The sequence below is a fragment of the Salvelinus namaycush genome, chromosome 31, assembly GCF_016432855.1.
Source record: "Salvelinus namaycush isolate Seneca chromosome 31, SaNama_1.0, whole genome shotgun sequence".
Taxonomy (NCBI): Eukaryota; Metazoa; Chordata; class Actinopteri; order Salmoniformes; family Salmonidae; genus Salvelinus; species Salvelinus namaycush.
In genome coordinates, this window is record NC_052337.1 from 24,112,437 (window position 1) to 24,138,216 (window position 25,780).

General features: G+C 42.9%; 1 protein-coding gene across 3 annotated transcripts; it reads left to right on the forward strand.

The window, feature by feature from the left end:
* Window positions 1-14,465: 14,465 nt before the first annotated feature.
* LOC120025938 (sphingomyelin phosphodiesterase 4-like) lies at window positions 14,466-25,369 on the forward strand. 3 transcript variants are annotated; one of them, XM_038970668.1, is made up of 20 exons: window positions 14,466-14,668; window positions 15,136-15,226; window positions 15,380-15,466; window positions 15,667-15,803; window positions 15,928-16,003; window positions 16,118-16,226; window positions 16,343-16,395; window positions 16,504-16,655; window positions 16,864-16,996; window positions 17,095-17,160; window positions 19,766-19,855; window positions 20,591-20,733; window positions 20,868-20,958; window positions 21,124-21,221; window positions 21,393-21,556; window positions 21,707-21,912; window positions 23,860-24,090; window positions 24,177-24,308; window positions 24,405-24,533; window positions 24,764-25,369. In XM_038970668.1, the coding sequence occupies exons 2-20, from the start codon at window positions 15,188-15,190 to the stop codon at window positions 25,070-25,072; spliced, it is 2,445 nt and encodes an 814-aa protein (XP_038826596.1). In that variant the 5' UTR covers window positions 14,466-14,668; window positions 15,136-15,187; the 3' UTR covers window positions 25,073-25,369. The 3 variants fall into 3 exon arrangements, with proteins under 3 accessions (XP_038826596.1, XP_038826595.1, XP_038826597.1); XM_038970667.1 differs by having other exon boundaries at window positions 14,467-14,668; window positions 17,095-17,166; XM_038970669.1 differs by lacking the exon at window positions 19,766-19,855 and having other exon boundaries at window positions 14,467-14,668; window positions 17,095-17,166.
* The last annotated feature ends 411 nt before the right edge of the window (window positions 25,370-25,780 follow it).

Consider the following 25,780-nt stretch of genomic DNA (forward strand, 5'->3'; position numbering starts at 1 on the left):
CAATAGGTAACAATAGTTTATGATTAAAGGGACCAGAGTCCATCTGTTACCATCATCATTATCATGATTTACATCATTAAAAATCACCAAATAATGTATTTATAAGCCCACTAGGCTACTAACTTGTTGTCATTAAATGTCCTGGATAATAGAAAGGAAATACCTTTGGGTGTTCCTACAACAGCCTAGGCTATCCTACACAGTCACGCAAAGTAGCCGACCTCGGTGTCCAATCCCATGCACAGAAACATATGAAAACATTAACTCATTGCCTTGATGCCTTCTCTGTTAAATATTTTAGACACCGGTGGTTTCTCTGTTAAATCTTTTAGACCCTGGTGGTTTCTCTGTTCAATCTGTAAGATCCTGGTGGTTTCTCTGTTAAATATTTTAGACCCCGGTGGTTTCTCTGTTAAATCTTTTAGACCCTGGTGGTTTCTCTGTTAAATCTGTAAGACCCTGGTGGTTTCTCTGTTAAATATTTTAGACCCTGGTGGTTTCTCTGTTAAATATTTTAGACCCTGGTGGTTTCTCTGTTAAATCTGTAAGACCCTGGTGGTTTCTCTGTTAAATATTTTAGACCCTGGTGGTTTCTCTGTTAAATCTTTTAGACCCTGGTGGTTTCTCTGTTAAATCTGTAAGACCCTGGTGGTTTCTCTGTTAAATATTTTAGACCCTGGTGGTTTCTCTGTTAAATCTTTAAGACCCTGGTGGTTTCTCTGTTAAATGTTTTAGACCCTGGTGGTTTCTCTGTTAAATCTTTAAGACCCTGGTGGTTTCTCTGTTAAATATTTAAGACCCTGGTGGTTTCTGTTAATAAATCTTTTAGACTCTGGTGGTTTCTCTGTTAAATCGTTTAGACCCTGGTGGTTTCTCTGTTAAATCTTTAAGACCCTGGTGGTTTCTCTGTTAATAAATCTTTTAGACTCTGGTGGTTTCTCTGTTAAATCGTTTAGACCCTGGTGGTTTCTCTGTTAAATCTTTAAGACCCTGGTGGTTTCTCTGTTAAATCTTTAAGACCCTGGTGGTTTCTCTGTTAAATCTTTAAGACCCTGGTGGTTTCTCTGTTAAATCTTTTAGACCCTGGTGATTTCTCTGTTAAATGTTTTAGACCCTGGTGGTTTCTCTGTTAAATCTTTTAGACCCTGGTGGTTTCTCTGTTAAATGTTTTAGACCCTGGTGGTTTCTCTGTTAAATCTTTAAGACCCTGGTGGTTCCTCTGTTAAATATTTTAGACCCTACTGTAAATCTGTAGACAATAGCAGATAATCAACATAAATGTAGGGGTATTGGATTGGATCTAACGTGGATCAAAACTGTCTTCACTGGTGCAACAAACAAGACATTAACATATTCTGGATATTCTTTCTGAACACTCTTTTCCGGACCGGATTCTTTTGCATCAAGTGCTATATCACAACAGCTGTTTGTCACTTGACTGTAATCAGCTGATGATGGTTGACAATATCACTATGCCTAAAAAACAGCTGGATACGTGCATCCAACAAGTAGGTCTATTAGCCTAGGCATTGCCTATTGAAGAACAACGCAAGTTAGGAGACTCGGTTAGAAGCATTAGATTTTTCAAGCGCATACATCATTTCGAATTTGTGTGCCCATGAAAACTGTTTTCACAGGGTAGCCTGAAATATCAATATGAACATTTGATAAATTGGTGCTGCCGTTGATAGCACACCATCTCATGGACTCAGCAAGACTTGTTCCGCTGATGGGCCAAAAGGGGTTGTTCAGATGATTAAGCTTTCAGAACACCTAGCCTATTGGTCAATCAGCTCACAGTCGTCTGGACACTTTCCTATGTGCAGTGCAGGTCAGTCATATTCCCGTCTCCTTTTCACAGTGGTGTAAAGTGCTTAGGTAAAAATACTTCAAAGTACTACTTAAGTCATTTTTGGGGGTATCTGTACTTTATTTTAATATTTATATTTTTGACACCTTTTACTTTTACTTCATTACATTCCTAAAGAAAATAATGTACTTTTTACTCCTTACATTTTCCCTGACACCCAAAAGTACTCGTTACATTTTGAATGATTAGTAGGACAGGAAAAGGGTGCACTTCACACAATTATCAAAAGAACATCCCTAGTCGTGCCTACAGCCTCTGATCTGGCGGACTCACTAAACACACATGCTTCATTAGTAAATTATGTCTGAGTGTTAGTGTGCCCCTGGCTTTCTGTAAATATAAAAACCAATAAAATGGCGCCATCTGGTTTGCTTAATATAAGGAATTTGAAATGATTTGTACTTTTACTTTTGATACATAAAACCTCTAACGAGTCTCCCTCCCGGATCCGGGATCCTCCTCATCAAAAAAGCTGACTAGCATAGCCTAGCCTAACGCGACAGGGATATCATATAATATAATTTCATGAAATCACAAGTCCAATACAGCAAATGAAAGATAAACATCTTGTGAATCCAGCCATCATTTCCGATTTTTTAAATGTTTTACAGCGAAAACACAATATATATTTATATTAGCTCACCACAATAGCCAAACACACAACGCCATGTTTTCACCATGTTTCCACCACATAGGTAGCTTTCACAAAACCCACAAATAGAGATAAAATTAATCACTAACCTTGAACAACTTCATCAGATGACAGTCTTATAACATCATGTTATACAATACATTTATGTTTTGTTTGAAAATGTGCATATTTAGAGCTACAAATCGTGGTTTTACATTGTGAATACATAGCCACAATGCACCAAATTGTCCGGAGATATTTTGGACAGTCACCTAATCTAACCAAAGAACTCATCATAAACTTTACTAAAAAATACATGTTGTACAGCAAATGAAAGATACACTGGTTCTTAATGCAACCGCTGTGTTAGATTTTTAACTTTAGTACAACATACAGCATGCAATATTGTGAGACAGCGCCCTACAATTCTCCGCCTTGTTGGAGCCAACATAAAACACAAAAATACGAAATAACATCATAAATATTCCCTTACTTTTGATGATCTTCCATCAGAATGTTGTGCAAGGAGTCCTAGTTCCAGAATAAATCGTTGTTTGGTTTTAGAATGTCCATTTCTTCTGTCGAATTAGCAACTTTGGCTAGCCATGTGGAGGGCACATGTCCAAGAAATCGTTGCGCCTGGAACGAAAAATTCCAAAAGTCCCAATAAACGTTGAATAAACTGGTCAGACTCGGTTGAAAATCCGACTTTATGATGTTTTTCTCATATGTATCCAATAAAATCAGAGCCGGAGCATTTCGTCGTGTATACGTAACGCATTTCAGAAGACAATGTGGAGTTCCCCTGTGCGCAGTTGAAAACTGACAAAAGAGCGGACCTGTCACTCCAAAAGCTCTCATTCGGCCTCACATCAAGCTAGACACCCCATTCAACCTTCTACTGCCTGTTGACATCTAGTGGAAGGCGTATGAAGTGCATACAGATCCATAAATATAAGCCAGTTGAATAGGCAGGCCCTGACACAGAGCCCCATTTTCAGAATTTTCACTTCCTGTTTGGAAGTTTGCTGCCAAATTAGTTCTGTTTTACTCACAGATATAATTCAAACAGTTTTAGAAACTTCAGGGTGTTTTCTATCCAATAGTAATAATAATATGCATATTGTATGATCTAGAACAGAGTATGAGGCCGTTTAATTTGGGCACGATTTTTTCCCAAAGTAAAAACAGCGCCCCCTATTAAGAAGAAGTTTTTAAGTACATTTAAAACCAAATACTTTTAGACTTTTACTCAAGTAGTATTTTACTGGGTGACTTTCACTTTTACTTGAGTCATTTTCTATTAAGGTTATCTTTATTTTTACTCAAGTATGATAATTGGGTACTTTTTCCAACACTTTTTCATATCGACAAAATGCAGCTGGTAGCATACTGATATGACTTTACATAGGCTGTCGGTGCCGATCACTATAGCCTAATACTCTAATCGATGGAAAGATTTAGTGTGCTGCTGACAAACAGCGTGCAGAAGCTCTAATAATTAACCTATTCTAAAAACATTAATCATAATGTGCTTGAAATGAATGAATCGGCACTCCTTGCTAAAGCCAATTATGATGTTTGAGTAGGCTATAGGCCTATTCAAGTAAATCATAGGCCTAGTTTTATTATATTGATAATTAGATGATATAGATCAAATTGAAAGAACATTTACTATAACAGGGTTGAAAGCTGTATACTGTTGTCACGTTCCTGACCTGTTTTCTGTTAGTTATTGTATGTGTTAGTTGGTCAGGACGTGAGTTTGGGTGGGCAGTCTATGTTTTCTGTTTCTATGTTGGTTTTGGGTACCTGATATGGTTCTCAATTAGAGGCAGGTGGTTTTCATCTCCTCTGATTGAGAATCATATTAAGGTAGGTGTTTTCACACTGTTTGTTTGTGGGTGGTTGTCTTCCGTGTCAGTATATGTTACCACACGGGACTGTTTCGGTTTGTCTGTTCCTGTTCGTGTGTTCTTCGTTTCATGTAAGTTCGTAAGTTTAGGTCTGTTTAGTTCGTTTTGTTATTTTGTTTTTCTAAAGTGTTATTTTGTGTTTCGTCGTTTGTTTAATAAATCATGTCATCTCAAGAAGCTGCATTTTGGTTCAATCCTTGCTCCTCCTCTTCGGATGAAGAGGAGGAGGAAAGCCGTTACAGAACCACCCACCAAACCCGGATCAAGCAGCGGGTTAACGGACAGCGCACGAAGCAGGATTTCTGGTCTTGGGAGGAAATCATGGAAGGAAAAGGACCATGGGCTAAAGTTGGAGTGAATCGCCGCCCATGGGAACAGCTGGAGGCAGCTCGGAGAGCGGAGGAAACCGGAGAGAGGAACCGGCGTTATGAGGGGACGCGTCTAGCACGGAAGCCCGAAAAGCCCGCAAGTACAACCCAAAAATTTCTTGGGGGGGGGCTAGGTAGTGGGTCTAGGGCAGGTAGGAGACCTGCGCCCACTTCCCAGGCTAACCGTGGAGAACGGGAGTACGGGCAGACACCGTGTTACGCAGTAGAGCGCACGGTGTCTCCTGTACGTGTGCATAGCCCGGTGCGGGTTATTCCACCTCCCCGCACTGGTAGGGCTAGATTGAGCATTGAGCCAAGTGCCATGAAGCCGGCTCTACATATCTGGCCACCAGTACGTCTCCTTGGGCCGGCTTACATGGCACCAGCCTTACGCATGGTGTCCCCGGTTCGCCTACATAGCCCGGTGCGGGTTATTCCACCTCCCCGCACTGGTCAGGCGACGGGGAGCATACAACCAGGTAAGGTTGGGCAGGTTCAGTGCTCAAGGGAGCCAGTACGCCTACACGGTCCGGTATATCCGGCGCCACCTTCCCGCCCCAGCTCAGTACCACCAGTGCCTACACCACGCACCAGGCTTCCAGTGCGTCTCCAGAGCCCTGTTCCTCCTCCACGCACTCTCCCTGTGGTGCGTGTCTCAAGCTCAGTGCCTCCAGTTTCGGCACCACGCATCAAGCCTCCTGTGTGTCTCCAGAGCCCTGTACGCACTGTTCCTCCTCCACGCACTCGCCCTGAGGTGCGTGCCCTTAGCCCGGTACCACCAGTTCCGGTACCACGCACCAGGCCTATAGTGCGTATCGAGAGTCCAGTGTGCCCTGTTCCTGGTCCCCACACTAGCCTTGAGGTGCGTGTCTCCAGTCCGGTACCACCAGTTCCGGCACCACGCACCAGGCCTACTGTGCGCCTCAGCAGGGCAGAGTCGGCTGTCTGCCCAACACCGCCTGCACTGCTCGTCTGCCCAGCACCGTCTGAGCCATCTGTCTGCCCAGCACCGTCTGAGCCATCTGTCTGCCCAGCACCGTCTGAGCCATCTGTCTGCCCAGCACCGTCTGAGCCATCTGTCTGCCCAGCGCCGTCTGAGCCATCTGTCTGCCCAGCGCCGTCTGAGCCATCCGTCTGCCCAGCGCCGTCTGAGCCATCCGTCTGCCCAGCGCCTTCTGAGCCATCCGTCTGCCCAGCGCCTTCTGAGCCATCCGTCTGCCACGAGCCATTAGAGCCGCCCGTCTGTCCCGCGCCATTAGAGCCGTCTGTCAGTCAGGAGCCGCTAGAGCCGTCCGTCAGTCAGGAGCTGCCAGAGCCGCCAGCCAGTCAGGAGCTGCCAGAGCCGCCAGCCAGTCAGGAGCTGCCAGAGCCGCCAGCCAGTCAGGAGCTGCCAGAGCCGCCAGCCAGTCAGGAGCTGCCAGAGCCGCCAGCCAGTCAGGAGCTGCCAGAGCCGCCAGCCAGTCAGGAGCTGCCAGAGCCGCCCTTCAGTCATGAGCCGCCCTTCAGTCATGAGCCGCCCTTCAGTCATGAGCTGCCCTACAGTCATGAGCTGCCCTACAGTCATGAGCTGCCCTACAGTCATGAGCTGCCCTCCAGTCATGAGCTGCCCTCCAGTCATGAGCTGCCCTCCAGTCATGAGCTGCCCTCCAGTCATGAGCTGCCTTACAGTCATGAGCTGCCCTACAGTCATGAGCTGCCCTGCAGTCATGAGCTGCCCTACAGTCCGGAGCTGCCACCCAGTCCGGAGCTGCCACCCAGTCTGGAGCTGCCACCCAGTCCGGAGCTGCCACCCAGTCCGGAGCTGCCACCCAGTCCGGAGCTGCCACCCAGTCCAGAGCCAGCCATCCAGAACTGCCCCTCAGTCCAGAGCTGTCTCTCTGTCCGGAGCTGCCCTTCAGTCCGGAGTTGCCCCTCTATCCTGAGCTACCTCTCTATCCTGACCTACCTCTTTGTTTCGAGCTATCTCTCTATCCCGGTGCTGTCCCTTGTCCCGGTGCTGCCCCTTGTCTCGATGTTACCCAAAAAATTAAGTGGGTGGAATAGGAGGGTGGTCAGTCGTAGGGGGAAACGTAAGCTGGGATTGACTATGGTGGGGTGGGGACCTCGCCCAGAGCCTGAGCCACCACCGTGGTCAGATGCCCACCCAGACCCTCCCCTAAACTTTGTGCTGGTGCGCCCGGAGTTCGCACCTTAAGGGGGGGGTTATGTCACGTTCCTGACCTGTTTTCTGTTAGTTATTGTATGTGTTAGTTGGTCAGGACGTGAGTTTGGGTGGGCAGTCTATGTTTTCTGTTTCTATGTTGGTTTTGGGTACCTGATATGGTTCTCAATTAGAGGCAGGTGGTTTTCATCTCCTCTGATTGAGAATCATATTAAGGTAGGTGTTTTCACACTGTTTGTTTGTGGGTGGTTGTCTTCCGTGTCAGTATATGTTACCACACGGGACTGTTTCGGTTTGTCTGTTCCTGTTCGTGTGTTCTTCGTTTCATGTAAGTTCGTAAGTTTAGGTCTGTTTAGTTCGTTTTGTTATTTTGTTTTTCTAAAGTGTTATTTTGTGTTTCGTCGTTTGTTTAATAAATCATGTCATCTCAAGAAGCTGCATTTTGGTTCAATCCTTGCTCCTCCTCTTCGGATGAAGAGGAGGAGGAAAGCCGTTACAACTGTGCACGTTTTTTATTAATGAATTAATGTTAGTAGGCTTGTTTTTCAAGATGTTCACCCAACCCGGATTTATTTATTCTGTCTAAAGGAAGAATTATATATATTTTTTTATGCGATATTCTACCCATATTAACAAATGTATATACAATATTCTGCCCATATAAACATTCTTATTTTAGGCCATACGTGAACCAATATATGAGAGCCTTCAGAAAAGTTTCCCCACCGAGCCACCATCTAGCCGTCGTTCCCCAGCCAACCACGCACAGGCGTTGTTCCTCAGCCAATCATGCACACGCAGGAGGGCGCGCGGACAAAAGAGTCGCCGACAAAGGAGTTTGCTTCTGCTGCAGCCGAAATGCGTATTTCGGCGGTGCTTCGCTTTTGACCTACGGGCAAATCGATCATCACGTCAATTGAGATCATACTGGAGACCATAATTTCTACATCTACAGTGATTGGACCTGCTCTAATGTTATACAGGAAAGATATTTAAGCGCAAAGATATTGCTATGGATAGCTAAAAATGTATAGCAGAGTACAATTAAGGTCAAGCATCAGAGGACCTTCATTAATAAACGGACAGCTAATTAAGGACTAGAGTAGTATTGTTGATGATAGAGAGTTCATTTATGGTCTTCCTTTTTTTATTGATTGACAAAATAAAATACATGTAGAGGGAGAGAGGCCAAATGGTTTGGCCCCTCTCCAGTTTATCAAGTCTGGTGTGGGACTAGGAGACAAAAGCAGCTCAAGCAGGAAATGCACCACCATTTTGTAGGAAACAGGTGGCTTTGCATTCTCCAGATTCACACCTGCAACCAATCAGGTCACATAAGCAATTAATTCAAATGGTCTAATAAATAAAGTGTACATTTCATGACTACATTACATTTTTATAACAACTTATCATCAAAGATTATGCTAAAAACATAGTATAGCATAGTAGAATTCAGGTCAAGCATAGAATCTTCAATCATAAAACGAGCAGCAAATTAAGGACATGGGTGGTATTGTTGACGATACAGAGTTCATTTATCCATGTCCTTTATTATGGTCTGTCTTTTTCCATTGATATTGATTGACATATGAAAACAAGGCAACAGTAAACATGTCGCCCCCTGAGAATGATGCAGCCCCCCCCCAATTGAGATCAATTTGTAAATACCGTATTTCTATGGCAAAGACGACTCATTCACCCAAGTTTTGTCAAAATTGGGCCAGTGCTGTCTGAGATCTTGCGTGTGATGAACGGACAGAAACAGATCCACAGTCCCCTCCGTGATTTCACCTTGGGGTACAATATGGAGCTAGAGAGAAAAATAACCGATGGTTTGGCTCCTCTCCAGGTGATCTTGGTCACAGAGTGGTCAAGAAGGTGACATCCATCAATGGGAACAGAAAAGAACACCCCTAAATGCCTGACTCCTCCCATTGCAGCAGCAGCAGAGTGATGATAGTCTTGTCTCAAATAAAGGCCGATCCATTGGTCTGATTTGTGGCTGGCGAAATAATTTCAATACCCGTCTTTGCACTGATAGATGAGGCCCCGTTTGATAAAAGGGTTGATTTGCCCAGAACCAAGTGGAGAACATGTCTGTCAACGATTCTTAGACACCATCATCATTCCTATCCTTAAGTGACAGCGGTCACCTTTATTTTGTCCTCCCCTCATTCCCAAGTAAAACAGGTTTGAAAAAAACAATGCGCAGACCCAAGCAGGTTGATTGCAATATAGCTCTCTTATTATCTGTGCCAGAGACAAAGCTCCCACCCCCAGGCCCCAGGTTTGTTGTCTCTTTTTATGACTATAAAGTAACTGTCCAGTGTTTCCAGATTTCTATGAAATATTACCTATAATTAATTACAATATGAGTGAAAACATTTTCCTTACAATTTTTTTAAAATTATGTATATGTTAAAAAGCTGCTTTTCTGTGTCGGAATTGTGTGGGTGTAACCCAACAACAGAATTGTGTGTGCGTATACTGATAATGTGAGTAGACCACTAATTGGCCAACTCATCCTCATCAGGATGATGACAATAGCAAGCATTTTTGAAACCGTCTGTTTGGGCAGCCGAGAGAGCAGTGTGAGGAGGGAGTAAGACGGCGGAAGTGGATGTTGAGTTCGAATCAAGCAGCACGTCAAGCAAAGTTGGTGAAGATGAATGTTCTGAATGGACAACAGTTGTGTCGAAAACTGGAACAAAAAGGAAACTGACTAAAATTGGAGTGGAGGATACAAGTGTATGAATCATAATGAATCGCTTCTTGTTGGAATGCGTTTGTTGAGTAAGGATGAATATGTAGGAGACGCGTTTTAAGGTGTCAAAAATGGTGAAGTTTGCGTGGGGAAAATGGAGTGTGTCAAAGGGACCAGGAGTGGTCTTATTTTGATTCATTGTATTTCTGAAGAACAGAGGAAGATTGCAGTGGGCTTCAAAAGAATCCGGACAACAGAAGTGTTGTGCTTTGAACTACGGAGTAGAGCACCCGTCAAAGGAGTCATCTTAGGGGTGATGACACCTTATGTTCAGGTTGAATACCTGAAGATAATTTATGGTGTGGTTGGTGCCCGGCATCTGACCTGCTTGGTGAATGGAGAAAAATAACAAAATGTCAGTCCTGTTGTTTTTTGATAAAGAGCACCTAGCTACGCATGTAAAGCTTGGTTATGTAAGATAGGCTGTAAGAGTTTTTGTCCCCAAACCACTGCAGTGTACAGATGGACAGAGTATACTGAAGAACGGTGTGTAGAAGGACGACGGTGTTGCAATTGTTGTGGGGATCATGATTCTGAATTCCTGGAATGACCTGTAAAGGTAAAGGAGATTGAGGTGGCAAAAGTGATCAATCAAATCTCTTATGCGGAGGCGATTAAAAGAATTGAGAAAACAAGTGATGCTAGTGAAGATATGGTAGTGGATGCATCACAGTCTGTTGTTTGCTGCCAGTCAAAAGAAAACATGTGTGTTAAAAATGTGGATTTTGTGGCTTTGATTGCCACAGTTATAAACTGTACGGCTCAAGTCTCAAAGAAGTCTAAGAAACTGAACATTATTGTGGCTGCGGCAGAAAAGGTTTTGAGACTTTGAGATTTTACATCTGAAGCCCTGTAGGCTGTAGGGATCAGATCTGTAAAAATGTTTACAGAAAAGTTGTTTGATTTAGTTTGTTAATTTTTTTTAAATCCCACACAGTAGGTGGCGGGATGCACATTAAATTGTGCGATCACCAATACACCATAGAAGAAGAACTGTCTTATTTGAGATACAAGTTTGAGGTGGTTTTTTGTGTGTTTTGTTCTCCAATTTAGGATGAGTCAACAACATTATTCCCAGTCAACACAAACGTATGTTGTTCTATCAATCCTAATGAGGTTACTGTAATGAGGTTACTGTAAAATGCAGCCTAGGTATAAGTCTGTTTGACTTATCATTCCACTCCTTGCCCCTCCTGTCATGCTAAACATCGTTGTCATATAACAGAGAGTACAAGGAGTGGAATGTTAGCTAAACAGACTGGTACTTAGGCTAGCCTAGATGCTTGATTTTTCACATGACACTGGAATAACTTTTTTTGCTGGGCTAGTAGTAGACTAGGCCCATTTAATATTGTGTGCTGTCACATCCCACTGGGCACACACTGGTTGAATCAAGGTTGTTTCCACGTTATTTATATGAAATGACGTTGACCCAACATGGAATAGATGTTGAATCAATGTGTGTGGTTTCATCAAAGTTGCCTATTTATTCATGCTCAGATTAGAGCTCAGTATGTGTCCGAAATTGTTGTTCTTTACATTCATGCTAAGACCATGTCATTACGTTGCTTATTTTGCAAAAAATGACCTGTTTCTTTGTAACATTTCTACCGCTACTCACTATCTTGAGAGTTTTACGTTGAGTGTTCTTCTGGGGAGCGCACTAGCACGCCTGTCTCATCCATTACTTTTCCTGTGTAGTGCACGCATAGTTGGGATAATCCATTCTGAAGTGTCAGTGACACAATATTATGTTTTGTGCTTATTAAAATGCATTATACTATTTCCACATTATATTTTTTTATGTAAAATGTAAAAAATTAGAGTCTTGTTTTGGGATATCTTTTTGTTTCATGTGTGGATCCACCTGTCGTCTGTATAGACCTATCCTATCTAAAAAATACACTTTCCTTTTTCAGCCATTTGCTTTTTCTTGTTAGTCATCATTTGCACTGTGGGTCTACAGCACTGGAAATTATTATTATTATAAAAAATATATATTTTTGGTAACACTGCTCCGCCTGCTGTCCAGCTGTGTGCTACAAAACCCAACTAACTAGGCTGTTGGGTCTTCTATCTTAACAATTACATACACAACATGAACTGCAGTGTGTGTACGTGGTGTGTGTCTAAAAACAACATTGAAATAAGCAGGTTAGTGTTCATATGCAGAATACAATAATGCCATATTTGGAATGTCTCAGTGAAAATCACTGTCTTTGTGTGTGCCCTCTCCTCCTTGATTCTCATTCCCAAAAACTTTTTTCAAACCTATGCAACTAAACCTATGCAATCAAAGTGAACAGAATTGGTTCACATTATTCATGAATACCATGCATACATACAGCTTTATTCATCTGCTTTCATTTCACATTTAAGTGGTGCCTTCCATGAGGCCAATTAGCATTTCTGTCATAGAGGAAGCAGAGGAACTAGGGCAAGATTTTTGTTTCTCAACACTGTTGCTAAGGAACCTGTTAAAATGTTTTATTGAAAAGGTGAAAAGGTATTGCTCACAATGCCACACGGGGTCTTTGTAGCCTAAAATTGTTCTCTCCGGGATGCTATGGGTTAATGGGGACTTGGTCACACATTAGTGGTCATGGCTTTAAGGGGTACAGCTTTTGTCAAATTAACTAAAAAGTTACATTTATTTTGAATTTTAGCTAACCCTAATCCTTTTCCTAACCGTAACCTAATTATCCCAAACCTGATACGTTAATTTTCCTAACCTGCTGCGTAAATTCCAACTGCTATATAAAGTCAAATCTGACAAAAGCTGTATCCCATCCAGTAAAAACCCACATTAGTGGTATTATGTAAATGTGGTGGAGGGGGGTTTGGAGTTGAGGGAAATTAATCTGATTATTATTATATTCATGAAGTTGCCCTACACTGCCATATGTATTATCACTGATCATGGGCCTTTTCTTTTCCTAATCGGGTATTATAGTAATAGTATATTAAAATATGCTCCAAAAGGACAGAGAGTCATTGGACCATGGGATGCATACAGTACCTCATTCAACTTTTTGTGAGCATAAATACTATAGGTGATCTCTTTTTAGGGGATATTTGGTGCTTAAATGTTGTATTATCCTTAGGAATCTGGTTATTGTCCTTTAATCCTGTTTGTTTTTGCATTATCCTTATGAACAAATATAATCATTAAATGTAAAGAGTCCCTTTAATCAGAGGTATTATCAGATCAGATAAACCCACATCGGCATCCACAGAGAAAGACAGGAGCTTATTGAACGCCTAGACCGGGATGCGCCTGCAATAACGCTCTGCAGTTTAAAGTGATGAAATTAGAATTATTAATCAGCAATTGATTAATAATTTTGACACACTGCCTAATTTCCCGGCAGGACAGGGGACTCCAAAGGGTATTTGTGAGGGATGCGCGCACTTAAATCAAAAACAGGATGTAATACGATTTGTAAGGCTGTTCCGCTGGGATTTAATACTCCATTAACACAGGGGCATGTCACTGTAAAATTAAAACACATCATAAAGATACACACAAACCAATAGTTATGCCACATACTAGGCTACACTAAGCACACTTAACTTTGCACTTGCAAAAAGCATACTTTGCACCTATCTTGAGTTAGTTTCTTTCAGTCAAGGGGTTTGAAAAAATCTACCATCCATGATGATTGATTCACCTGATTGATTGTTGATATACTTAGAAAGTTTATGTAAATGTAACAATATTTAACAGTAGGTCAGGGCTGGACTGCAGCATTTGGGGCCCATGGGCCTTTTTGAGGAAAACAGATTTTTTTTTAATTGGGGGGGAGACAGCTAACTTTGTACATTTCAACACATTTTGTGTAGAAGAAATGTGCCGTTTTATAATGCTATTCTACACATCTTGTAATGAGGCTATGAGAAAATGTAGCAATTTTAAAGCTAATTTCCAGCCATTCTACACTTTTTGCCATGGGTCAGCATAGCTCATCTCATGCTATTGTTCACATTTTGCCATGAGGCTAAGAGAAAATGTATCAGTTTTAAAACTCATTTCCTGCCATTCTACACATTTTGCCATGAGGCTGACAGAGAATGTTGAGCTTTTAAAGCTAATTTTCTGCAATTCTGCACATTTGGCTATCATACGCTATCTGGGGGTGCCCCCAACCTCCTGGGGGACCACAACCATTCGGTAATCCCACCCTGCAGTAAGTAATATTACTTTATCACAATTCCATGTAGCCTATGAGCCAGCTTTCATCCTCGACCTACGTTCCTGGAGTGCCGCAGGATTTTGTCCCAACTATACACCACACCAGACCAACTGAGCTAATTGATCAGTTTAGTGATTGCCTAAATTCAACATACCTGGTCTTCCAGGTTGGTTAAATTAAAAACATGAAGTGCCTGCAGCACTCCAGGACCAGGGTTGCCTAACCCTGACATAGAGAAGGATAGAGACCTCTAGTGGCCAAAAGGTTGTACTAGCATGGGCAGCGCCATTGAGTGCTTCTAAAGTAGTCAACTGGGTGGGACTTCCAACTTCATTAGCTGATGCCTCCGGGTGACCCTGTTGGAGTCATGTCCAACCGGGTCATCAGGAGGGATCAGCCTATTGTGAAGAAGAAAATTTACTACTTTAAAATGGAGATAGCATGGGCAGCGCCATTGAGGCTCACAGACGCTATAATGGCACAGATACAAAGATGAGTCCTCTATCTATCTCTATGGCCTAGGTCTACTAAAACTTTTTGGAGGTGGCAACACTGCCATCTACCTCCAAGATTGCACCTGGTTCTTCCTTCCTTCAGGCACGATCCATCCACACGAGTTCGCGTACCACATCCTTTAGGGAAATGACATAATTTCGCTTCGCTGTTTCTGATAGAAACGCGGTAGATTGGAACCCATAGATAGGACGAGGAGCTATACATATATTTGATGAACTGGAAAGTCTGGCCATTTTTTTGTCGAGGGAGGTAAGAAACATTTTAAGTTAACCCAGTGTATGTTGAGATGAGGCTATTTTGAAAACAAATTGCTTTGTCAGCCCGTAGCATTGTTAGCTGCTGCCTGCCACACTGTCAACTGGGTTAGGCGCTAAACTAAGCCAGCTAACGGTAGCTCACAAACAGTTAGTTAGTTAGCTGGCTGGCTGGCTAGCTAGCAAGCAAACGTTAGTGCTAGCTTGCTGATGTTAGGTAACGTTAGTTATCCAACGCAAAGCTATGTAATTACTGGTGGTTATAGTTTCAGCCACGTTTAAATTTGATTGGCTTATTGGCTATCTTGCTTCCGGTGTTTAAGCGTTTTGTAGCCATATGTGCTCCTCACTGGGTAGCTAGCCAGCTAACTGTAGTTAGCTATGCTTCTAATTTGTTGGATATAGATAATCACAATATCAACAAAGCCTCTCTGAACCATTTCTGCTTTGTTGTCTATCCAGGTGTCAATTGGATTCTGAATCGTGACCCCGTCTCGTCTAACTTGAATTTTCTATGGCTGCCCCAGCCATGCAACAGCCCAGTTTCCTTCTGGTTAGTTATAACTTCTATATTGTGTTGCTGCTCCTCATGAGCAACGTGTGAACTTCTTGTTGCCTACTTGAATTTGTCATGAGCCAAGTCATTGTCACATAATACCTAGCATAGTACCGTGGCAGCAGTAATGATGTTGTCTTTTCTTTACAGGCCAACCTGAAAATTGACTCGACCACCAAGCCTTTTCTCCAGTGTTGCCAGGAGCTGGTGAAGGTCATTGATGACTACCCTGCAAAGGTACAGTTTGTCTGTATAAACCAGTGTTGTTTATACAGACGGGGGGGGGCAGTGGAGGAAGAGCATGTTTCTGTAAATAGGTCAGATCATCAATATCCAACTATGTCAATGTTTAGTCAGTCAGCCTTGTGCCTGAACCTGGTTCAATTCAACCATGTTACCTAATAACATTAATCCTCAGTTAATATCTCTCTCTGCAGGAGCTGCACCTGATCTTCCCCTGGCTGGTAGAGAGTGTTTTTGGCAGTCTGGATGGCGTCATCGTGGGCTGGAACTTGCGATTTCTGCAGGCATGCAGCAATCAGTACAACATCGTTATGGACTTTCTCAATCCTAGGTAGTCTGTCATCCTATGTCTGTCTTTGTGTTCCCGTGTCTTTCTGTCCACTGTCTACCTTTATGATGTTGAATTTTAGAAAAGCAGTAATTTATTGATTTATTTATGATCATGTGATTTTCAGTGGTCCAATGATGAAGCTTGTGTATAAGCTTCAAGCAGAGGAGTACAAATATGAAATACCAGTCAGCTTTCTGCCTGTAAGTCGCATCTCTTTTTAAACGTAACTTTTTTTATTTGATACATAGCAAGGTCTTCCACAACTTTTTTTTACACTAACCACTTTATTTCTTTTTTCTCCCCCCCTCTTGCAGGGTCCTGTAAAGGTGTCCATACAGGAAGGCGTCCTCCCAGATTGCCCACTTTTAAACAACAAGCTGCATTTTCCTCTGTCTGGTCTGCAGACACTCAGCCTGGCACTCAGTATCCTTGACGCTCAAACTCACTCGGCCCTCGCTTTCTCAAAAACATTGTTGACAATGTATGTTTGTGATTTAGTGTATTTTATAGTCTGGTGGTATGTCCTTAACCCTCTTCAGATCCCTTTGAATATTACATGTTTATGTTTGCCTCCAGTCTCATCACACCAAAGGTAACAATGCTCAACTGTCATAACAATATCTTATTTTGATAGTTTGTGATACATGAATCAGACTATATTATTTGACCTCACACAAGTGTTTTGATGTTGTGTTCTCAGAACTACTCTCTAGGACAGCATGTGAGCAGCTTGGATAGTGCATACTTTGTGCTAGTGGACACCTACCTTAAGTATTTCCTCCCTACAGAGGGCAGTGTTCCCCCCTCTCCATTCACCTACAAAAGAGGCTCTGTGTCTCCACCTGCTCCCAGGTACTCTACAGTGGGGATAGAACTCCAAAGTCAGGTGTGACAGAGTGCTAACAGGGTTGTGATCAGTGGGGTGATAACATTTGAAGGATGCTACCTGAACTTATCCAATAAGAGCACATACTTTCTTATTCCTTTTCCTCCTTTTAGTTTCTCTTTCCTTCCTAATGCTAGGAAACTCAGTGCGCACTGTCATGTCTTTGGTGTCCAGGGCTCCCAGCGTGCCTTTTGCAGGGTATGGCATCCACAGCACCAGCCTCCTTAAGCGCCACATATCCCATCAGCCCTCAGTCACTGCTGACCCTGCAGCCCAGGAGATCTGGAGGTCAGAGGCATTACTACAGGTGAGCCTCCATCATTTGTCAGCCATGAATGGATTTGGTGTGACTGTCAGTCAGGTGTTTAGGGAATCGGGAATAAGACGTGTGTGTGTTATCCCCAGGTGTTTGTGGAGATGTGGCTGCATCACTACTCCTTGGAGATGTACCAGAAGCTGCAGTCCCCCCAGGTGAAGGTAAGAGCATGTCACACATGGCACTTCCCACTACCGGGCTCAACCCCTTCACCTGTACTGCAGCACCGCACGGCTGACTGGCTGATCACTACTGCCCCCCCCCCCCCCCCCCCCCTCACTTGAACCACAGCAGGGCTCACCCCATCGAGTACCATGATTGGCCTTACTCCACCCCCACTCACACACTGACATTTGCCTCACATGGTGATCTGCATCAAATCAACCTGTCCCCTGGCTTTCACAACTGGGACACAAAACGGGTCCCACTGTACTCTTTTTAACTAGAGGGGAATATTTCTATCTGAATAAGATGTGCACTCTCTCGCCTGGGCTATAGAAATGTGATTTGTATCCATCTCCTTTTTCACTGCATAGGTATACGGTATATGAGTTTTTTTTAAAATTTTATTCCTAATGCATCTTTGAGGGTAACTAGAAAATCAGACAGAGGGAGGTCTGGCTTTAGTTTGTCTTGACTATCCTTATTTGCATAGATTATGAAACAAGAATACTATCGAAGTTCAATGTCAAACCAATCAAAAAGGGCATGGGATCAGGCATTTCTAATTTTATCTGAAAGGCAGGCTTTTTGTTTGGAGGATTTTCTTTTGTTGCTGAATTATTGGCATATGGGCAACTGCAGTGCAAATTTACTGCACTGATTTTTGCATGTGTATCTGGTAGTAGTGCTTTTGCTTCTCTTAGACCTGTGCATGCTGTCTGTGGCTCCATTCACTGTTTCAGTACCCTTCTGTTGTTTATTTGGCTGTTGGGCTGCTCAGCTGGTTGCCATCTCTACATCACTTCAATATAATCTAGCCAACACTTTTTCATTATCCATACACCTCTCAAATCTCCAAAGGCGTACAAGCCATATTCTTCCTATCCCTGCTATCACCTAGTAGCCTAGTACATGTACCATCTTCTGTTAGAATGTATAGTTAAAGTATGTGGTCCTCCATAGTAGAGGTCGACCAATTAATCGGCAAGGCCGATTTCAAGTTTTCACAACAATCGGAAATCGGTATTTTTGGACACCGATTTGGTGGATTTAACTAGGCAAGTCAGTTAAGAACACATTCTTATTTTCAATGACGGCCTAGGAACGGTGGGTTAACTACCTTGTTCAGGGGCAGAACGACATATTTTTACCTTGTCAGCTCGGGGATTCAATCTTGCAACCTTACGGTTAACTAGTCCAACGCTCTAACCACCTGCTTTACATTGCACTCCACGAGGAGCCTGCCTGTTACGCAAATCCAGTAAGAAGCCAAGGTAAGTTGCTAGCTAGCATTAAACTTATCTTATAAAAAAAATTAATAATAATCACTAGTTTAACTACACATGGTTGATATTACTAGTTTATCTAGCGTGCCCTGCGTTGAGTGGTGGTAGGCAGCAGCAGGCTCGTAAGCATTCATTCAAACAGCACTTTCCTGCATTTTGCCAGCAGCTCTTCCCTGTGCTTCAAGCATTGCGCTGTTTGACTTCAAGCCTATCAACTCCCGAGATTAGGCTGGTGTAACCGATGTGAAATGGCTAGCTAGTTAGCGGGGTGCGCACTAATAGCGTTTCAAACGTCACTCGCTCTGAGACTTGTAGTTGTTCCCTTTGCTCTGCATGGGTAACGCTGCTTCGAGGGTGGCTGTTGTCGATGTGTTCCTGGTTCGAGCCCAGGTAGGAGCGAGGAGAGGGACGGAAGCTATACTGTTACTGGCAATACTAAAGTGCCTATAAGAACATCCAATAGTCAAAGGTATATGAAATACAAATCGTACAGAGAAATAGTCCTATAATAACTACAACCTAAAACTTCTTACCAGGGAATATTGAATACTCCTGTTAAAAGGAACCACCAGCTTTCATATGTTCTCATGTTCTGAGCAAGGAACTTAAACGTTAGCTTTCTTACATGGCACATATTGCACTTTTACTTTCTTCTCCAACACTTTGTTTTTGCATTATTTAAACCAAATTGAACATGTTTCATTTATTTGAAGCTAAATTTATTTTATTGATGTATTATATTAAGTTAAAGTAAGTGTTCATTCCGTATTGTTGTAATTGTCATTATTACAAATACATTTAAAAAATCGGCCGATTAATCGGTATCAGCTTTTTTTGGTCCTCCAATAATCGGTATTGGCGTTAAAATCATAATCGGTCGACCTCTACTCCATAGTGTAAGAGATGCAGTACTCCCTCTCCCCCCTTAAAAAACGACTGGTCATGGCCATTGGACCAAAACAATCCTTTTACCTTTGAACCGTTCTTCCCAAAAACCTTTAACAAATCTGTTTTTAACCATGTTTTGTTTCCCTCATTGTAGAGATGAATGGTTTTTATCCCTCCTGTGTTTGGTGTGAAAGGGCTACTACATCACTCTAGCTGCCATAGCATTGTGTTCATGTGGTCAATATATTTATGTTTGTCTTTATCTTTTGTTTCTACTTGTTTTCTCCCCTTTTTGGTCTTCACCTCTTTCTTTGTGGATGCACCCTATCCTTTCTATTCTCATGTTCACCTCCCTCCTCTTCTCTCCTATTTCCCCCACTGTAATGTTTCCCTCTTCCTCCCCTGGTTGTGATGGGTCATACAGCTGGCGCTGCTGCAGTATCGCCTCAGTATGTCCAGCATGCTGTGCCAACCCCTGACCCCTCCTGGCTCTGGGACCCTCGACACATACCAAGTACTTTTCCCTTTTCATTCAATCCCACTAGGCTTGCTGGAGGTAAACCTAGGCCCTGAAGACAGAGTAGCGTTAAGGTTAGGACAGGAAGGTCAAGGGTACTTCTCTTCAAGAAAGCATTTGAATGCTGTTACAGTGCATTCTATAAAACCAACTGCCTGAACGCAACCAGTCAAAGACCTGTCCTTGGATGGGCCCCATTTTGACAGCACACCATTTTGACATAATGTCAGACCAACATCTCACAGTAGAATATGGCCCATAGAGAAATATCCTTGAAAGGAGAATTTGAAGAGATTGACATTCTAATTTATGCGCATGTGCGCACACCCTTTTTCTTTTAAAGCATGTCTTGCTATGTTACTATGTGGTTAATGTGTGTAGCATTTGTCTTTCTCATTTCACATTTTTCCATTCTGCGCAAACAATACTACAGTATTCAAAACCTCAATAACCACATTGCCCTAAATCAATGAATTCATCATCAAATTGTCTACCTCATTCTAAGAATAATGGGCCTGAATCTCAATTTAAAGTATGTGCCTGTTTCTGAGCTAGACACATTGAATGCCTTTTCCAGATAGACTTTTTCAACAGCAGGGTCATTTGAGAAACAGTACCAGGAATAGGGGTTATGTTCCAAGCCCGCTGTGTGATTGGTTATTGTTATCCGAGGAGCTTCTTATGATTGGCTGCTGTCCCTGTGGATTTGTGTATGACTGGCTGCTGTTTCAGGAGCCATTCACCCCGACAGAGGAGCACGTTCTGGTGGTTCGTCTCCTAGTGAAGCACCTCCATGCCTTCTCCTGCAGCCTGAAACCTGAGCAGGTCTCCTCCTCGGCTCACTCCCACACCAGCCCCCTGGAGGAGTTGAAGAGGTGAGCTGAGCAGTGAGCACCACCAGGGTCAGACATTAGGGTTGACATTCTCTCAAACTTTACTGTAACTTTAAATGGTCTGGATCTCGTTTGGCCTCTAATTCACTATGGCGCTGTCGTTGGTCTGTCTCTAGGGTGGTGGTCCATCGTTTCGTCCAGCAGAAGCTATATGTGTTCCTCCAGCACTGCTTTGGTCACTGGCCTTTAGATGCCTCTTTCAGAGTGGTAGGTATCACAGCTCAATCCTCAACCTTCTCAGCTTGGGTGAGGTGTTTGTGTCAATCACAACTTCTCATTGGGTCCAACCAATACAACTCACCACCTCTATAATGGAGATAAAAATGTTTGTGTGCTCTTATCTCTAAAGCACCACTGTATCTCTATGTTTAGGTGTTGGAGACGTGGCTTAGCTACATCCAGCCATGGAGGTACACAGGAGAGAAGACCAATCCTCAGACAGACCAGAACAAAGGTGTACCTGAGAAATGGTGAGTTATTTGTTGGATCACCAGATGGGTCAGGCTGAATAAATGTGTTTGCAGTGCTTCCTTCAAGTCTTTGACTCTGAGGTACTGACAAGGAATTGGGTATTTGTCTTATTGCTGCCTCAAATTTGTATATTAATCTTCCTAACCAGTTTTTCTCAACAAAAAATTCAGGAGCTTGTTTGTTCAGGAGAACCTGCTCATGTACACCAAGCTCTTTCAGGGCTTCCTGAACAGGGTGGTACGCACAGACCTGGTCAACGTCAAAAATGCACTAATGGTCTTCAGGGTGGCCAAAGTCTTCGCTCAGCCAAACCTATCAGAGATGATTCAGAAAGGTAAGGACAAAAACAGTCACCCAGCCTTATGATACTTGTGTGACGTATATGCACTAATATTAATGTAATGGTCCAGCTACAGCAGTCTGAGCTGTCACTGCCCTGTCCTAATGTAATTCTCCTGTCCTTCCACTTCCTGTCTCTCCCCAGGAGAGCAGCTGTTTCTGGAGCCGGAGCATGTCCTCCACCAACGGCAGCACCAGTGCTTCCTCTCGCCGGGCCACGGTGGCAGCTTTTTATCGGCCCGGCAGCCTGTGGTGACAGACAGGGTGTTCAGGGTGAAGAGCCACGTGTATGGTCTGGAGGGCCAGGACTGTCAGTATAAACAGATGTTCGGCACGGAGCTGAGGGGCACGGTGAGTGGAGCGGAGGGGACCATACTAGCGATAGAGTTAATTTCAATTCCAGATAGTTTGCAAATCCCAGTTCTGAAATTGAGCCCACCTTTGGGAGAAAAGATCTGAGATTTCTAAGCACGCCACTAGTGAGCTAACATTAGTCACCAGCTATCAGCACAATCTGTGTGGACTTGATTGAATTTGCTTGGCTTACTCTTAGTGCTGAGCGATTTTAACCGCAATGTCTTTTTCCGCTTTTAAACACCTAATTGACCAACGTCAGTTAAATTATTTGAATTCCATTTCTTTTTCCTTTTTTCTGTGAGCTCAATGCGCACATTGCACAGTTTCTCTAGAGATCAATCAGATCCAGCCTGAACTGTGTGACGTAGTAAGGAGTTGTACTTTCAAACAGGCCAATATTCTACATAGTTTTGTGCATTAAAACATGGTAATTAACTACAATGACCATAATCCATTGTGCATCTACTTGTCCAGTCTGTTTCTTTTACGCCTGCTATGGAAGAGACAAAGAATGTGCGATTGTAAGGGGATTAGAGTGCAGCTGTTGCTTCGAGGTCTGTCTACCTGAAAATACATTATCTAAGTGATTGATAGTTGCTATTCAGCAGTCATAAAAGTTTACTTTGAAGAAGTACAAAATAGTGATTTGTCAGACAACATATAGAGATGACTTGGAATTAAATAATAAAGTCATCAAATAAAAAATGTAATACACCTGAAATATTTGAATGTGAATAAATTATGGTTAAGTGATAAGCAGTAATGGTCAGTCACTACCATCATGGGACTTTTATTAATTGTTTTATGTGTTACAGCATTCAACCCAAATTATCTAAATGGAAAACCAAGATTATTTTTAAATGATCTAACTGAACCAACTTCAAAAAGCACTAATCACTCAGCACTATTTACTGTTCACTAATTGTATTAGTTAACTAGTCTCAGTTGGGTAAAATGGAAGGTTGGGGGGTATTATATTGATATGACAAGTATCAATATGCTAGTCGGCTGTACCTGCACCGAAACTTCGGTATTTCTCCTCTATAGCTCGAGCCAACATGTTTTCAGCACTTTCATTTCCATAACTGATGAAAACAAATGTTTATTATGGCTGTCTTGTCCCTCTGTAGCAAACATACGATGAGTGTACAAAACATTAGGAACATGCTTTTTCCATGACCGACTGACCAGGTGACAGTTATGATCCCTTATTGATGTCACTTGTTAAATCCACTTCAGTGTCGATGAAAGGGAGGAGACAGGCTAAAGAACCAATATTTCTTTTAAAGCGTGGAGACAATTGAGAAATGGATTGTCTGTGCCATTCAAAGGGTGAATGGCCAAGACAAAATTAAGTGCCTTTGAACAGGGTATGGTGGTAGGTGGCAGGCATACTGGTTTGAGTGTCAAGAACTGCAACGCTGCTGGGTTTTTCAAGCTCAAAATTTTCCCGTGTGTATCAAGAATGGTCCACTGCCCAAAGGAAGTCCAGCCAACTTGACCCAATTGTGGGAAGCATTGAAGTCAACATGGGCCAGCATCCTTGTGGAACGCTTTTGACACCTTGTAAAGTCAATGTCTCGACGAACTGAGGCTGATCAGAGGACAAAAGGGGGTGCAACACAATATTAGGAAGGTGGTCCTAGTGTTTTGTATAGTGCGCAATATATTTGGAACATCGAATCACAATAAAATTGCAGTATCAAATTGCAATACATATTGTATTGTGAGGTCCCTGGAAATTCCCAGTGCTAGTAAAATGAGCTAGCTACATTCTGCAAGATTAGATCTCTGAACTGCACTCTGTTGCAGTTGCTTGCTGACAGTCTTGGTAAGACTACGGTCTTCTTGTTTATCACAAGACCCAACTGCCTAGGCCTGCCCTTTTGTCTTAGATGGACCAAATATAAACGTGGTCAGTTGTCATCCTCTTTGATGTAGGTCTTGAAGCTCATTCAGATCATCAACCAGGCGAGGCAGACCGCCAAGAAGATATCAGATCAGTCAGCTGAGGTGGCGGCCAACAACTCCTTCATGTCCTGGTTTGGAATGGGCTCCCCTGACCTCAACTACACCTTCAATGGAGGAGAGGTGGATGACACTGGGGTGTGTGTTAAGAAGACCCATGAGTTTCTGGAGAGGTCACTGGACTACCTCTGTCAGATATTTCGGGTAGGTTTACACATCACTTTTCCTGAACATTTAGCATCAGCTAATGCAGACTTAATTCCTCAACTCATGCTATGTTTTGTCTACAGCTGAATGTAGGACAACTGTCTCAGCTGATGGCAACCCTAGGCTCTGGTCAGGACGATGGGAACTCCAAGCAGCTACCAGACTGTGTTCAAGGGAAGAACGGACTCATCCTCACAGACCTGGGCCGGATGCAGGTCAGACTACTTATTCAACTTTAATAACCAAACCCCAACACATAAGGGATGTGTCTCCACATCTCTCACACAGTTAAATATGTGATGTTTTTGCAGGTCATCAATGGACTGCGTAGATTTGAGATAGAGTACCAAGGGGACCCGGAGCTTCAGCCCATCAGGAGCTATGAGAACGCTATCCTGGTCAGACTGTTCTTCAAGATCTCATCTCTGGTGAATGAGAGGGTATGTGACATGGCAATTCTTTGCAATTTGCAAAACTGATACCCTGAACCTGTCATCTCCTATTTGACTGTGAGACCTCAGCAGTGCTGTTAACTATCATGATATATTCTGAAATATGTACATCTGTTATATACACCCAAAAGATGAACTAAGAGAATATGGGTTTTCATAGAAGTCAGAATTCTGTCTGTTTTGGCCTGTCATAATTGTTGCCCCTCTCCCATCCAAAGTTCGGAGGTCACATGGATGCTCTGTGCTCGCGGCCGGACTTCCTGGGCCAGTTGGGACGGCACTACCTGGCCAGCCCCGAGGCCGCGGCAGATGGCATGCGCAGGAGCCCAGAGACGCGACTAACAGCAGAGAGGAACCGACGGCCGCGGCTAAGCCTGCGCATGCTGGCGAGCTACAGAACCCTGCTGATGCTTCTACTGCTCTACCTGTTTGTGGCACTGTTCTCATTCGGCCCCATGTCCAGCACACTACTCATCCTCACAGGAGGCTTTCTCTACGGACTCTTAAGTTGCCCTGTTTGGAGATAAACTCAAGTCCCAGTAGCAGGAGAATGAAATGGCTTTTTTTGCCACTTGCCTTCATGCTTGGCCACCTATTGTGATAAGATGTTGTTCCTTTTTAATCTTGTAAATAAATGCAATTGCGTTGTTTGGATGACGTTATGCTAAATATAAATGTTTTACTGGTTAATATGTTAAGGATAGTTGTTTGATTTAAAATTCTAACAAGATATTGAATGTTTGTCACTTGAACAATGAAAGGATGGTGGGGATTATCCTCAAACTACAAGATTTACAGGTGTAATAAAGACTCTTGCACTAGTATTTTTACCTCAATGGTAGAGGAAAATGTAGGTTCCTGCCGAAATAGACATACCCGAACGTATTTATTTTTTGTTAATGTTGCCTAGTTTTAGAAAGGTCTAGAACTGACCTTGTTAAAAAAATATTTTAAAAAGTTATAAATTGCTGAGTTGTCCTCACACAAGCTCAAGTACAGATAATATCAATCAATCAATCAAGTTTATTTTATATAGCCCTTCGTACATCAGCTAATATCTCGAAGTGCTGTACAGAAACCCAGCCTAAAACCCCAAACAGCTAGTAATGCAGGTGTAGAAGCACGGTGGCTAGGAAAAACTCCCTAGAAAGGCCAAAACCTAGGAAGAAACCTAGAGAGGAACCAGGCTATGAGGGGTGGCCAGTCCTCTTCTGGCTGTGCCGGGTGGAGATTAT

What these genes read in the sequence shown, in the direction of transcription:
- LOC120025938 (XM_038970667.1), top strand. Translation starts at nt 15,188, where the DNA reads ATGGCTGCCCCAGCCATGCAACAGCCCAGTTTCCTTCTG. An exon ending in GGACCCTCGACACATACCAA is followed by an intron (nt 19,856 to 20,590) that starts GTACTTTTCCCT and finishes CTGCTGTTTCAG; the next exon opens with GAGCCATTCACCCCGACAGA. An exon ending in CCCCTGGAGGAGTTGAAGAG is followed by an intron (nt 20,734 to 20,867) that starts GTGAGCTGAGCA and finishes GTCTGTCTCTAG; the next exon opens with GGTGGTGGTCCATCGTTTCG.